This window comes from Condylura cristata, unplaced genomic scaffold, assembly GCF_000260355.1.
Source record: "Condylura cristata isolate star-nosed mole 26May11 unplaced genomic scaffold, ConCri1.0 scaffold00034, whole genome shotgun sequence".
In the NCBI taxonomy this organism is placed as follows: domain Eukaryota; kingdom Metazoa; phylum Chordata; class Mammalia; order Eulipotyphla; family Talpidae; genus Condylura; species Condylura cristata.
In genome coordinates this window covers 4,217,946-4,232,781 of record NW_004567135.1, presented here as the reverse complement: position 1 = coordinate 4,232,781, position 14,836 = coordinate 4,217,946, and the positions used below count along the sequence as shown (strand labels likewise).

General features: G+C 45.4%; 1 protein-coding gene across 1 annotated transcript; it reads right to left on the bottom strand.

Moving 5' to 3' along the window:
* Nucleotides 1–404: 404 nt before the first annotated feature.
* Nucleotides 405–11,920, bottom strand: GTSF1 (gametocyte specific factor 1). The gene is made up of 8 exons (XM_004692662.1): nt 11,880–11,920; nt 7,716–7,816; nt 5,531–5,657; nt 4,762–4,845; nt 4,260–4,323; nt 3,166–3,260; nt 1,946–1,982; nt 405–580 (listed from the first exon to the last, which is right to left on the bottom strand). Exons 1-7 carry the CDS (start codon nt 11,893–11,895, stop codon nt 1,966–1,968), a joined length of 504 nt encoding a protein of 167 aa, XP_004692719.1. The 5' UTR covers nt 11,896–11,920; the 3' UTR covers nt 405–580; nt 1,946–1,965.
* Nucleotides 11,921–14,836: the final 2,916 nt, after the last annotated feature.

The window sequence follows — 14,836 nt, the reverse complement described above, 5'->3', positions numbered from 1 at the left end:
CCACGGCTTTCTCCAATCTTCCCTCCTACAGAATCCACAGCGAGGTTGACGGCTGCTATACTGTCTAGCTGGAAAGTGGAGGGCAAATCTACCGTAGGCTAGAAGTAGCAAGATGTCCCAAAGACTAAACATTCTGGGGTATTTTTTTTTCATAACTGCAATCAAAATCTTGGAGACGCTGGATAAACAAACACTAATCAAAAAAGGTGCACTCTTGTAATGCTAAAACAAATTTGGTTCCTAGATATGAGCACACACATACACAGTTACTTTTCCTAACCCAAGTTTCTTGCCTGCTTTAGCTAGACCTTTTGAGATAACTTTTAGTGATTACGTTTCATTAACATCTGAATGGCATGTGATAATTTCTGAGGTAGGTAACCAAGCTAATTCACTACACTGATGGTTTATTTGGAACAGTTCTTCTGAGTATGAGGGTTCTTTCTTCAATCAAATGAGTCAGAGGGGTAGAAAAGAAAAGTACTTGTCAGTTTGAAAGTCAGTTTATCTTTCTATAATTAGACTAGGAGAAAAATGGAGAACCCAGTGGTAGCAGGAAGAATCTTCTAGGGCCTGGCATCTACAAGGAAAGGAGAAAAAAAAAATTTAGTTCCTTTTAGTGACAGAAGCACCAGCATACATCTAACAACACATCACATAACTGTATTCCAACCGAAATCTCCTGGCCTGTTGTTTACTGCACACCACCAAGCAGAGCTCTTTGGAACCAAGCACTCAGAAACTTGACTGAATTAAAGCATTCTACAGAGTCAATGTACACTTCTTGTGTCAAGTTTCACAAGTGAGGAGGAAATCAGAACTCACGCCTCCAGACAATTCTGGATTAATTCCCCCCACTTGTATTGATCTTTTTCATATATTCTATTTCCTGATTAATTCAACTACAGTTTTGAGCTGTTACAATGTATATTAGGGGAAAAAATTCATCTAACTTGAGGCACTTACCTGGAAAAACAAGTGGGATAAACAACATTGAGGGCTAAGTGCACAAACCCCTTTCAGAGCTGGCCGATGTGCTAGCTCTGACGTTCATTTAACAACTTGACATGAGAACCAACCAGGGAAAATGGCTGGGATCTAGAAGCAGCTGGTCATTGCTGTTCTCCAGAGTTCAAGACTGTTCATCAGAGCCTTTCTCCTGCTTCTCACTAGATGAAACGCAGTTTTGGTATAAAACCAACCCTAACTCACAGATGCCTCTGCTTCACTGCCCAGAGATGTGAACAGACCAGCTGTTCACTGGAGAGTATCTGCTGAGGGCCTATGGGCTGCGAGACGGTTGGGACAGAATGCCACCCCAGCCTAACACCGTGTCTGCCAGAGGAATGTGGCCCAGCAACCTCTGGCAGAACAGCAGCTGAAGCCTCAGACTTGGCTCTGTGATGGGCCCAAAGGGTGAGCGCAAGGAAAGACTTCGTGTTTGCAAAGTCACAGATTTTGGCCTCTTCAACTAGGTTCAGCTAAATAAAAATTTCAGATAAGGCCAACAATGCCCAGACTTTTAGCAACCCAAAACTTTTAAGTGCTCATTAAAGAGTATGAATTTTTTGATGAGTGTTAAACTGTACTGCACTGGGAAAGAATTGCAGAGCAGCGAAGCACAGCTGTCTGATTAATCTCAGTCCATTAAAGAGCCTTGATAGATCCAGAATGCAACTTTGAAAAAAAAAAAAAAGAAAAAGAAAATGCAATGTGCACTAATGTTAGGGAGGCAACTTGGCATGCTACAGAATTCTAATTTAACTAGTAAATGCCTATTCATTAGTGTGTAAAGCCATAACAAAGGCTATAAACTTAAAAAACACACGCACACACAAAGCTTTAATTTGGTAACATAATCTGAAAGAAAATTGGACCCAAATTGCTTTATGTCCAGTTAAATCCTGCTACCATCTGAAGAGAGTGAAATAAAACAAACACTTACTTGATGAGCTAGATATTCAGTTACTGTGCATTTCCATCTACGGAGCAGAAATATTTCAAAATAAATACAGCATGTCAAGTGAAATTCACTCCATCCCCTAATTTTACTAAACACAAATGACTTATTCCTGGGGTCTAGATTGAATTACAAAATAAAAGTAGGAGAATTTAAAATTGGTGTGATTGGATTCAAGAGCACAGGGGAAGAAAACAATGCTTTACCGATCAAGCTTTTCGAGAATTTTAAGCTCCTTTTTGGGGAAATACAAGTATTCAAAGGGAATCCTCAAGATACCTAAAAATTAGCTCAAACAGGCTGAATCAGGAGCATCTCAAACATGGAGGCATCATCAGGAAAAGCAGAGTGAGGGGGGGGGGAAAAAAAGGCAGCACCCGGAGGTCCCTGTGGGGGCTGTTTCCCAGGGAGGCCTCACCACCGAGTCGGGGCCTGTCCAAGCCGTGGCCCCTGACACCCGGGTCAGACACTCCGACGCTGTTCTTTATGCTGCTGCTTAGGACTTTAGTTTTGTTTTCCTTCCCCATTTCCTTTTACATCTCTGCACTCCTGTCTCTCCTATTTTGAGAGCACAATGGCTTACAACACGGCACAGGGTCACACCTCTCCAAATGTGTGTTCACCACTCCACTCCCACAATCGAAACACCAACACCCTCCACCTCAGTCCACTGGGCCCCTGCACCTCGCTCTCCGCACCCCTCCCGGAGTTTCTGCAGTCAGATTCTAAGGGCTTGTTTGTTTCTGTCTGTTTTGTTTCTGTAGAGCTGACGTGTGGTGACAACATGCCGTCTTTGTCTTCTCCCTCCGACTTACCTCATTTGCCGGCAATCCAAGTTCTAGTCTCAATTCCCTAGAGCGCTTAGGCCTTCACACTGAGGAGTCCATCCTCCCAGCCAAAGCCAATGCTTTTCTATGCCCACCCCCCCCCACATTTACCCATGGTATTTGATGCCAGTGATCACCCCATCATGAAAATATTCTTTTGGCTGCAGCAGGGAGTTTGTACTTTCCTCTTCCTCATTTCCACATACCAGCTGGGGCCTGGGCTAAGATGGAGGGGGTGAGGTAGGGGCAGCCGCACACTCTGAGGGTCACGTGAGCGCAAGCCATTCAGACGGAACACGTCTTTGGATAATCAAGCCCGACTGTATTTAGCTAACAGTCGCAGCCAAGGGAAGACCCTCTGGCCTCTATTTCACTCACTGTTTTTCCATGGCAGGACGTAAGGCAGAGACTTGGGGACGCGCATGCCTGAGGCCAGGTTACTCTTATGCTCCACGACGACGTTGCTGGCAGGGCTGCACAAAGACAGATGTGATGACGCCGGCCTATCTTTACTCTTCAGGCACACACAGACCATCAAAATGTGTTTCCGTCATGCGGAAGAAAACCACCACCTTGCACTCCCAAATGTAAACACATTTCCATCAAAACAATCTTGCAATTAGAATGATGACCACTTCTCTGGAAAGCTCACTGTTCTATACAGGCATCAGCCACTTTCATTTTCTAGAAATTGAGATAAACAGCAATGCCATCTACTGTTCAGTCAGATGACGGGCTTATCAGCTCACTCCATAAACGTCACAGAAAATAAAATGCCGAGGCAACCAAACCAACAAATCTTACAGAGTGGAGATAAAATTAAAATCATACCAATGGAATTCATCGTTCAGTTTTTCTCTGTCAGCGCTATACAAAATAACTGACCATTACTAACTGACCTTAGAACTCTGAGATAAAAACTGATGAACATTTTCTTTGGGAAAAAATGTTATTCAGCATCTCTTGCTCTCCTGTTCTAATGCAGAAATATTCTCACTTGGGTTTGAAAACTGAGCTTTTAAGAAATCCAAGTGGTAAAGAGAAATCAGTGGGAAGAAGAGATGAATTTTCTTCCCCGCCCAACGGTACCTGGAGTTCTCTAATTTCAAATCAAGGATGCTTAAGGCTACCTTTTCTTCAGAGCTCCTTGCTACCCAGAGTTAAAATGATTCATGTGGTATAGATGGAGAATTTTTTCAGAGTATTAAAACAGCAAAAAAATCCAAGTGAGACATAAGAAAGTCTGACACCATGGTTTGCCTCGCTAGACTAATCAGCTAGTATTGCTGAGTTCCCACAGTGACGAACACACTGTATGACTTTTTCATGAACAATGAAGTGAAGGGCGAAAAGCCCTCTGAAACGGTATCTAGGTTACCCCCAAGTAATATTAAGCAAAGAGGTCGCCCATGCCCCGGTGGCTTCTGTCGTGACAGAGCGCCCTGACTGTGGCAGGCAGCGCTGGCCTTTACCTGTTGTTGCCGCAGTAGTTGGCTGTGCCCCAAACAAATGGGGTGCTGGTTTGTTCCCACAAATCTGCCAAAAGAAGCAAAACATAGTTGTGGTCCTATGAGGGAAGACACCAGTTCATGCTGGTTGAACCTGTGAGAACATACCTAAGGTCGGAGAAAAAGTGATCAAGCACCCAGCCCAACAAGTAGCAGGAATTTAATTGAAAGATATAAACACAAGCCCCGTAAATAATAATAAATGTGCCCAGTAACAACCAAACACAGATGGTGCAACACAATTTATGGGACAAAACAGATGCAGAGGCGGGCTCTAGCCAATCAGGAGGGACGGGCTGTTCCATGTGTCTGCACAGCGACACGAATGTGCTCTTTCGGGGTCCAATAAAAATAATAAGGCATTCTGAGCAACGCGGGGTGTTTGGAAACAGGGAAACTCTTCCTTCTGTCTTAAGCAAGTGACTTGAGATTTAGACACTGGAAAAAGCCAGTGCGGGCGCCTCACCTTTATCCCAGTCTTCGTCACAGGGAGGGCACTGCCATGTGCTCTCGGCCAGCGTCTCTTGTCCCAGCTTCCTAGTCTGGTTGACTGCAAGGCAACGGAAATTCTGACATAAGAAGGGGACATCACGGGGCCTCCCCGGGGTGCAAGGGCTCAGTCTCAGCACCATGAAGCTGCCCGCAGTCACTGCAGCACCAGTTCGATCCCCAGCCAGGGAGGAACCCACAGGGCGCAGCAGACCTCTCCTGTCTCCCCGCTGCTCCCTTCATCCTGTTCTGCTCCCCGCTCTGTCTCAGGTTCCTCTCACCCCCCCCTCTGACCCACACCCCAGCTCGTGTATGCATAAACAAACAAAACTTTAAAAAAGAAAAGGGCCATCACTGAGTGATGTTTAGAGGAGCTAGTGTTTTATAAGGCTGCGGGACAGCAACCTTTGTTTCTGAAAAATTGATGGCGTGAAAGCTAGAGAGGTCTTATCTCTTTCCGGACAGAAGAAAGAAAAGCAGGAACAAAGATATTTACTATATTTATGACAATGAAAGGATCTGTTATTTTTAGACGACTTTCCAGTTCAATGAATCAGGCCGTTGAGGAGGAGAAACTATCTGACAGACACAACCTGACGATCTTTTGCTGCTGAGATAACCACCTCAAAGGCAGAAAAATACTGTTCTTTTGGAAGGCTGAAAGCCAAATCCCGGGCGACAACGCAGCGTCATCAACGCGTGAAGGGGCTGAGCCTGGCACCCGCCACCCCGCCACTCCATCTTACCAACATCCTGCTCAATACAACTTTTGTCATCACAGCTGGAGATATGATGACTGATTTCGGCCCGAGGAACCTGGTGGCGAGCATTGAAGGGACAAGTAGCCAATTTGTTTGCGACATCAGGATGATTCTGTGGAGCAAAAATTAAGGGGGCTGTCGGTTTTTGGCTCTATTAAAATTCCGGGTGCACTCAGCCGTTTTTCATAAATGGCTCCCTTAATCTCTCTTAATAAACAAAGGTATAATAAGGCAGGCAAACTCAGAGCAGAAAATTAAGAGGGGATCGCCCGATCAGGTCACCAAACAGTACGACAGTCATCGAAGCACAGCCTCTGTTGCACTCGGTGAGGTGACATGACCTCACAGATTCCGGGTCACGACGGCTTCCACAGCGTTAGAATCTGGTACCTAGACTGTATTTTTGCCCCGTTTCTCTCTCAGGGTCACAAGATTGAGGTGGCACTTGGTGTGTAGGGCGCTCTTAAAGCAGATGTTCCGGATGGACAGTGGCCATGAAACACCCCCAGCCTGCAAGGCAGCAGGCTGCCCACAAAGCCACAGTGCGGGCAAAGGGTGCCAGGGGAGCCCAGGAGAGGCAAGCCCGTGGTTTCTCAGACTACCGCCGGGTGCTCGGTTAGTGTAATGATGCCTAACATGAGGCTCTGAACAGCCTGACCTTTATCTCAGCCCTCTCAACGAAAAAAAGCCCATGTAGTCTGCTGAGCAAGTTCCTTACTTTAAAACAAGAAAGCGAAAGAAAGTGTTTAATACTACTCGAAGTTTCTGGTAAAGGTAGCAATAATTAAGAACTATTAGGAGAGGCAAAAGATGTATCACAAAATACATTTCAAAAAAAGTAGAACTATTAAAGTGGGCAGGAAGCTAGGAAAAAACAGGGAATGGAGAACATTGTGAGGCATTTTATCTTCTCGATTTTCCTAAGGGGCATCAGGTGTGCCAGTGCAAAGGTTTATAGCCAAAGCGCATAAGAAGGGGGAGTTATGGCATTGTCTTTTTCCTGCTTGACTCCTGTCCCCAACCACTACCCTTGGGACAGGTTTGACATCCCAGGGAAAAGCTCAACTAATTATAAATATATAAATCTATTCACTTCAACACAATATTTCCCTTTTAAAATAAAAAAGCACCAAAGTTGGGGTGGTATTTGCTGCCTTAGCAGTTTTTACCTCACATAGTAGAGCCAGGGGCTTCTCTGATGGTGCAGGGTGAAGGTCTCAGGACTATCAAGCTATTGCAGCCACTGCGGCATGAGTTCGATCCCAGCCAGGGAGTGACCCACAGGGTGCAGCAGACCTCTCCTGTCTCCCCGCTGCTCCCCTCAGCAAGCTATTTCAGTATTTCTGCTCCCCACTCTGTCTCTGGTAAGAACCCTCTCACCCTCCCAGCACCTCTGACCTATACCCCAGTTCTTGTATGCATAAATACATCTTAAAAAAAAAAAGAGCCAGAGAAATAACCAACACTACTACAGACAAAACTTCAGAACTGCAAGAAAAACACCCTTTCAATGATACTCATACATACATGAATTGAATGGAGTTTGGATTAACTACCAAAGGATTTTCAAGCATAAATCCTGGCAGAGCTTTGGCTTCTGTATCTGACACTTCATTCTAATAATCCATCAAAGTGCCTTAATCAAAGCAGTTAATATCTGCCATGTCTACAAAAGTGAGCAGGGGGGAAAAATCCTGATGTTTATTTTTCTCCCCCACCAAAGAGACTTGCTGTTAAGATAGTTTAACGAGGAGTAATTTTTCTTGGGGCTAAGCTCTAGTTGTTCAATTTCTCTAAAGTTTCTAAACAAAACATTCAAAATATGTATATTATTGCACTATCTTTTTCAGGACAGGGAAGACATCAAGTTTCCAAGGCAATTTCTATTAGCAAAAATGAGTGCTTCCTCTGTTTTACAAAGGGTGGAGATTCCATGTGAACTGTTTATAAAGGATGCTTTGTCATTAGGTGTGGGGCAGGGGCCCAAACAAGAAAACAAACATCAACAAAAACAATGTAGGTAGCCAAGAAATAAACTCCCCAAAGGGGGATTCCTCCAAAACAGTTCTGGCATGCCAAACATGTATGCAAAAATAATTTTAAATGAACAAAATCTGGCTCCTTAAGAACTCAAGGAAGCAGTAAGGGCATTTATGGGACAACACCCTACCTTTCTGCACTTGATGAGATGATAAGGGAACCTGCAGGCCCGAATCTGGTGATTTTTATCATAGGGGCATTGCAACAGCTTCTCAGGGTCCAGGGAATCGACTGGAAGAGAAAAACATCACAGCATTAAGCAAAACCACCGTGTTCCAGGCATAATGTATGTTTTACAGAATCTGTAATAATAGATCAAGACAGTCCAATGACAATTTGGAATAAAAAAAAAAGCTGACCAAGCATTTGAAAATGAAAACGTTACCTGAGAAGAGGAAACAGTAACTACGAAGCTTTGTACCTCCAACGTGACACGGGAGGGTCTTCGTTCATATCTGGACGCACACAAGTAATTATGATTGTTGATTACCTTTGCTATGAACGAAAAGTTAAGTGAAACACATCCTTTTTTCCTTCTCTAAAGATACGAATGTAGGGTCGTTCCTGACCCTCTCTCGCCCAGCCAGGTTTCTGAGGATGCTGAAGTCTGGAATGACTGGCGTGCTGTGTGTTGACGGGCTGGGGCGGGGTGTTCACTGCGCACGGGCCCCTCATACTGGGCCCTGCGATGCTGAGGGTAGTCAGACTCTTCTGCCAGCACCCCTATTTGCTATCGACTGTGCCTTGGCATTAAGTTTCTCTCCCATCTGCCTGCTTTAACTTGCTGCTGTATGTAGGTCTTGGTCTTGATGGCTCCAGTTACCTTTGTGATAAAGCCAGTTACTTTTATCAAATAGGCGGTTTCACTGTTTATATTTTGAAATACATAGGAGGAAAAAACCAGACATCTTTAATCTAGTGATTACCAAATAAGTCAGCTAGAAAAACAAAATAATCTGCAAAACCAGGACCTCTTGAAGTTAAGACAGCTGTAGACATATGAAGCTGCTGTGGGAAATGAAGTGGCTAACTCACACCACGCGAGGTAAAATCAGCCTCAGAAGAGTACACTGTTCGCACCACTGCTACAGCTGGTTACTTGAGCGTGTGTAAGAACCACCCTTAGGCTGAGCCCCAAATTTTCACAGGCCTGGTTAAGGAAGGGAATGAAGAGGCTAAGCACACTGGCTATATATATTATGAGGACAAGAGGCAACCTAATAAAATGCTGTGGCCACCTCTGTAGGCAATGATAAAAGTGAGGCAAGACAAACAATTCACATTTGATAAGCTGCTTATAAACCAGAAGACTGCGAGGAAAATCAGAACTCTGGGGAAATGAGACAGACAGCTTCACTGGGAGAGTGGTAAACATGGAATAAATTGTTAACCATGATCGAGATGCAAATGAGCCGGAAAGGTGACTTGAAGGACAGAATGAATAGGCAGAAGTCTTAGAGGATAGGCTTATCACGCCACCAGGCTCATCCCAACTAGCAATCGTTTCTTTCAGAAGCCTGAGGACACCCAGGGAGAGTTTACAGTTGAAATTCTTATTAGACACCCAGGGAGAGTTTACAGATGGAATTCTTATTAGTTTTCCTTCATTCCACCCATTCCATCACTAGTCAATACCAGGCCACGTCAGCAGCTGACAGCCCTGTGGCGCCCTATGACGCACAGATGTCATACTGTCCCCACCACAGCGGACGTCAGCGCTGACAATGAGCCTTCTACCATCAAGGTTTATAAACGGGTCTTCGGTAGGTCAGTTCTAGACTTTAAAAATTTATTTTAATTAAAAAATCTGGGGGGATAAAAAAGACACGTAACACACTACCACTGTGCCTACTTTGTGTAGCTTGGCAGTGGGAAGTATATTCACATTGTTGTGCAAGCAGTCTCCAGAACTTTCTCATCTTGCCAAACAGAAACTCTATACTTACTAAACCCCTCTTCTCTCCGCCCAATTGTTGGCAATGAGTTTGAGTATTTTAGAAACTTCATGTAAGTGAAATCACATAGCATTTGTCTGTTTGTGACTGATTTCACTTAGTATAATGTCAAGTTTCATCACAGTGTAGCGCGTGACAGGATATTTAATACTGCCTTTTTTTTTATTTACTTGATCTTGGAGCTGCTTCTATGTAAGCACAGATAAGGAATATTTTGCTGAGTGTGGATGTACCTTAAATTTGTAATCAGTACTGATGGACATTCAGGTAGTTTCTAGTTTATTTTTTACTGTTATATACCATGCTATGGTTAACCTTCTAGTACATCACTGTTTTACCTGGGTAGATACTTAAACAGTGCTGCATTGAAGTGTATGTGCATTTAAATTGCAATAAATACTATCAAACTGCTTGGCCAAAATTTTATCTGGCTTTCTGGGCATGTAACAATCTGGAAAATAATAAAAGGAATAAGCCCTGTTGACAAGTCTCCCCCAAAAGCACAGATTCAGATGTTCCTCACACTTTGAAGGGTCCAGAACCCATGGTGAGAAATGGAGGAAACTTCATGGAAATACAAAACTAGACCTGACAAAAATATCATTAGCTAAGAGCTACAGCCCAAAGACAGAAGCTGGTAACGTCCAGATTGAGGTTACAGCTCAAGGTCAATGTGCAAAAAAAAAGATCAAGTATGTTCCAAGGTAGTGTCTTCCCATTTTTTTTTTTTAAAGATTTTTTTTAAGACTTATTTATTTATTCATACAGAACTGGGGTACAGGCCAGAAATGCGGAGGGTGAGAGGATTCACCAGAGACAGAGTGGGGAGCAGAACAGGCAGATCAAAGAAGTACACTGCTGAGGGGAGCAGCGGGCGGGTCAGGAGAGGTCTGCCACGCCATGTGGTCACCTCCAGGGCAGGCGGGAATCGAACTCATGTGGAAGTGGCTTTAGCTTCTTAGTGCTGTGCTTTAATCCGCTGCACCACCAGGGAGGGCCCGTGTCTTCCCATTTTAACATGCCCCCAGATGTTAATCATTTGGGGGTTGTGTTAAAATGCTGATTGACTCAATAGGTCCGGTGAGATTCTACATTTCCAACGCCCTCCCAGGTGAATCTTTCTAAGAGAAAAATTATGGCTGATAAAAGTAACTAAGAATGGGAGATATAGCAGGGGATGTTTTCTCATTTAATAGCAGTCATAGCTTTCATGAGCAAACAAAAAACAAATCTAGCTACTTATATCTCACTTGGGGAATTCAGGGCTTAAGTAGAGACATTTTAAGAAAAGTCATAATAGAGGTGGGGACAGGGAGCCCTAAGGTAGACTGAGGAGAATCCGTTTTCTAGAACAATAATCCCCGAAATGCCATGCTCAGGTCAGCATCACCACCTGGGGATGCATCAGAAAGTCCGAGGGCCCCAGACTTTCTGAATCAGGAATTCTAGGTCGGCCGGATCCTTCAACCTGTTTCTTTAACAGGCCCCAGATTCTGCTGCATAGTAAAGTTTGAGCGCTTCTCTTGTAGGCTGAATACATGAAACATTTCCATGGAGTTTCTTTACTTCAGTGATAAAGACTGTATCGGACTCCTCCTTGAAGGTAGAAAAGGATTAAAGTATCTTTTAGTTGGGACTTACACAGAGATTCTGGATGGGACCACAAAGTAGGAGACTGCTGACAGGTTTCACTCACAAACATCAGCTCAACTCCAACCTGGTCGGGGCCTTGAACCCGCAGGGCGTAGTGTCAGGTGGGACAGCAAACAGAAACAACGCAGGCCACTCTGGTCCTTTCTCCTAGCTGTACCTTTGGGCGATCCCTTAACCTAGGGTCTATTTTCTCAAATAAAATTCACTTAATATATAATAAAAAAATAAAATTAACCCTAAAGCCTGAGGGCTAAGTGAAATGACTTTTCGGGTCTTTTTTGGATTTACACTGGAATGCCTGCTGAATCACTGGAGGAAGAATTCTCCTTAGCATTTCTTTAATATACAAAGTCAATATCCATCAATCTTACTGTACATATACCACATCACCCCACCAATCAGAAAGAAAACAGGTTATCCCTGTGTCATGAACAGGAGAAACTGAAGTCCTAAGAAATGAAAATGTATCATTTAATGAAAAATGGCAATAGTTTACTGCAGGTGTCCTAACTTGCAGTTTGTTCAAAGTTGATGGCTTCTCAGGTCTCTGTAACTATTTAAGTTTCAAGTGTCTTAGTTTAAATACAGGCAGTTCTCTACATCATCAACACAGACTTTCCCTGCAATGTCAGAGATAAAAACTTATGTGACTAATTTATTTTCTAAAAGCAGCAAGTAGTACATACTGTAAGTTTCTTCCATGTTGGCAATGAAGGAGTCGAATCCAAGTGCTGAGGGAAAAAAAAAAAAGGCGTGGGTCAGGGAATCAGAAGGACAGTGTACCAGGGTGGCTCCAATGTGGAGTCCAGCTGGAATTAAAGCCGCTCCCTAGATCAGGTAAGAAACCCTTCCTCCAGATAGTTTCTTTTCATTCTCACTACTTTGAAGCATTTTTATATTTTTGCCAAATTCACACTCTTGGAATAAATTCTAGGGTTTACAAATAATTAAGAAAAGCCAACTGTGACCACGGCTGTAAACTATTTGGGCAACAATCTATTTTAAGTGTCATCACAACAGCTTGTAATTTTACCCACTATTAATGTCTGCCAGAACTTAACAGGAGAGGGGCAAGTCCAGACCACGAGAATACTGTCCTCTCTCTCCAGTCCTTCCACTGCATGATTTAAATTTCAGGATGAACACAGGAATAAAGTTCTCAAGTTGTTGAAAATACAGGGTGGGCAGGCTGGGACTGGAAATGGCTGAAGTCTACTTCAAACGATATATACTGTCACCCATCTGATAGGCCCAGAGCCATTCTGCTTTACCGTTTCCATTGTTATTTGTACAACTCTTTTGTATACATTTTTAGTTTCTCACACACTCTCCCAGTAGCGGCCCCTAATCTCCTCGGCTAAAATGGTTAGACTAGATTACTTAAGTCTCTTCAGTTAACATTCACCCCCCTTTGCACTGAGGAAAGACTTGTGAAGGTGAGGACTTAAGAACTGTTTTCTGGCTAACGATGGTAACCCAACGAGCCTGTAACAGAAGCATGGGCAATCAAGAGGAGAACTGACTCCTCTCTACGCGGAGGAAACCCCACCCCCCGTGTTTAAACTGATGGGGGGGAATTGAATTCATATAAAACCACCCCTCCAGGAAACTTCTGAAAACCGGCCAGCTTCACAGCTATTGCCACGAGCAAGCTCTCCTGGCCCCTCACACAATTCCACCCCCTTCTCCCCCATTCTATGACATAAGCAGCCTTGGAACCTGTGGGAAGCACAAGGGGTCAGCTGGAACTCTAGTTTATTAATTTGCTGCTGAGCCCATCTGTTCATAATAACCACTAGCGAAACTCTGCAAACATGTTTTCCACGTCTGGGTTAAGAAATCCTGACGTTCCTTTTGACACGTCTGACTTGTACAAAGTCACTTTCTACGTTTTCGTTAAAAATAAAAGCGGCTGGGTGGAGGCAACCGACTCTGACGTTCCTCGATGCTGGGCATTTGGGGCGCGGCACCGGTGCCAGATGCACCACCCTGTGGCAGCCCACTCTCTCCGGCGGCCGGCAGGGCCCGGGGGCGCGGCCGTCCGCCCGTCGAGCGTGCTGACACCAGGCCGTTACACCAAGTTCTTTACCTTTTCCAGAGCACTAGACCTTGCAGAGACGGGCACTCGACACGGCGCGGTCGAGGGGGCCGCTGCTGTCTGAGGCGACTGCTTACACAGAGCCGGGGCCTTAGTGAAAACGCGTTTCTTTCTTTAAACAGAACATTCAAAGGGGACGTGAGCAGCGGAAGGCGGTTAGCTTAAACAGGAGGCAAAGAGGCGCCAGGGCGGCCTCGAGGGGACGAGGCTGCGGCCGCGAACCGCCGGCGACTCGACTCGGCCGACCGGGGCTGAGCCCCCACAGAGGCCCGGGCCCTGGGCACAGCCGGGCGGGGTCGGGGGTGAAGGGGACCCAGCACCCCAAGGGTGAGCTGTTGGGGGGCCCCCAGCCGGGCCCGCGGTGCCATGCCTACCTCTGTCGACGCACGCTCTGCGCACAGTCGCCTCCGTCCCTCCTCCGCGCCCGGCAACGCTCACTTCCGGCCTGCGAGCTGGGGGTGGGGCCTCCACTTCCGGTGACGCAGGCCGCGCATTCCTGGGGCGAGGCCTGTGAGACCTGTGAGGCCTGCGCTGCTGTCCTCTCTCGGGGCGCCCTCTGCGCGAGCCCCGCCCTTTGGGAGTTCCCCGCGGCCCCCCCCCCCCAGCCCCCTTGAGCCTGTCTGCCTTTGGCTCGCGATAGTGGCGCGGTGTGCTTGGAGCTTGTGCTGCTCAACTGGGCTGTGGCCGCCATCTTAGAAAGGAGGCCAAGTGCCTGGCAAGGGCTGCTTGGGGAGGGAGTGGGCGGTTAGGAGTAGGGTGCTGATGGGAAAGGAGCCTTGCCTGAGGGAGTTGACTAGATAGGAGGGTCAATTTAGCTTTTGAAGGGAGGGGAGAGGTAAATCATAAAGGAAATAGGTAGGTGGAACACAATCACCATGGACGGGAATCTAGTTTTTGTCGAGCACGCACCTGAGAGTCCCAACATTCGGAAGTCAGTAGGAGTATCTGAGAATGCTTGGTAGGGTGGACACCCCAGTCCGATTTTAAAGGGGGGTTTTAGAGCTAAGGGAAGAACTTGGAAGAGTGGGAGAGGTTGTATAAGGTTAGGAAGTTATAATGACACGGAACATCTGTTGTGAGCGTTTGTTGTGCGTTGATACCAAAAAAGGGTTTGGGGGAAAGAGTGGTTCTTACCCTCAAGGCGCTTAGAAAAATAGGCCCAAAAGTGATGAAGGGTTTAGTGATCATAGAATGTGACAATGGAGGAAACTGTAAATTCATATAGGAAGAAATCAGTGGGGCTTACAACTACCTGGGAAGGCTTTGTGGAGGAAAGGGACTTGTAGTCTTTAAAGTTAGTTAGAAAAAAGGAAGATGTTGACACCTTAGAGGTAGATCTTGTGATATTTTTCTAAACCAAGAAGTGTCATAGATGATACTTATTTTTTATTGCGGCAACATTGGTTTGCATTGTTTATGTATTGCAAGGGTAGGATGTCACCCCTCAGCTGTTAGCAGGTTATACCCACTACCAAGACACCTGTGGGCCACCACCCACCCGGCCTTGTTCCAACCCCCTCTGGGAGCCTCAGTTCTATAGATTAA

Coding starts and splice junctions, on each gene's coding strand:
- GTSF1 (XM_004692662.1), bottom strand. Junction 5,658..7,715: donor ATCTCATCAAGTGCAGAAAG/GTAGGGTGTTGT, acceptor TTTGCTCCACAG/AATCATCCTGATGTCGCAAA. Junction 3,261..4,259: donor AACTACTGCGGCAACAACAG/GTAAAGGCCAGC, acceptor GTCTTTGTGCAG/CCCTGCCAGCAACGTCGTCG.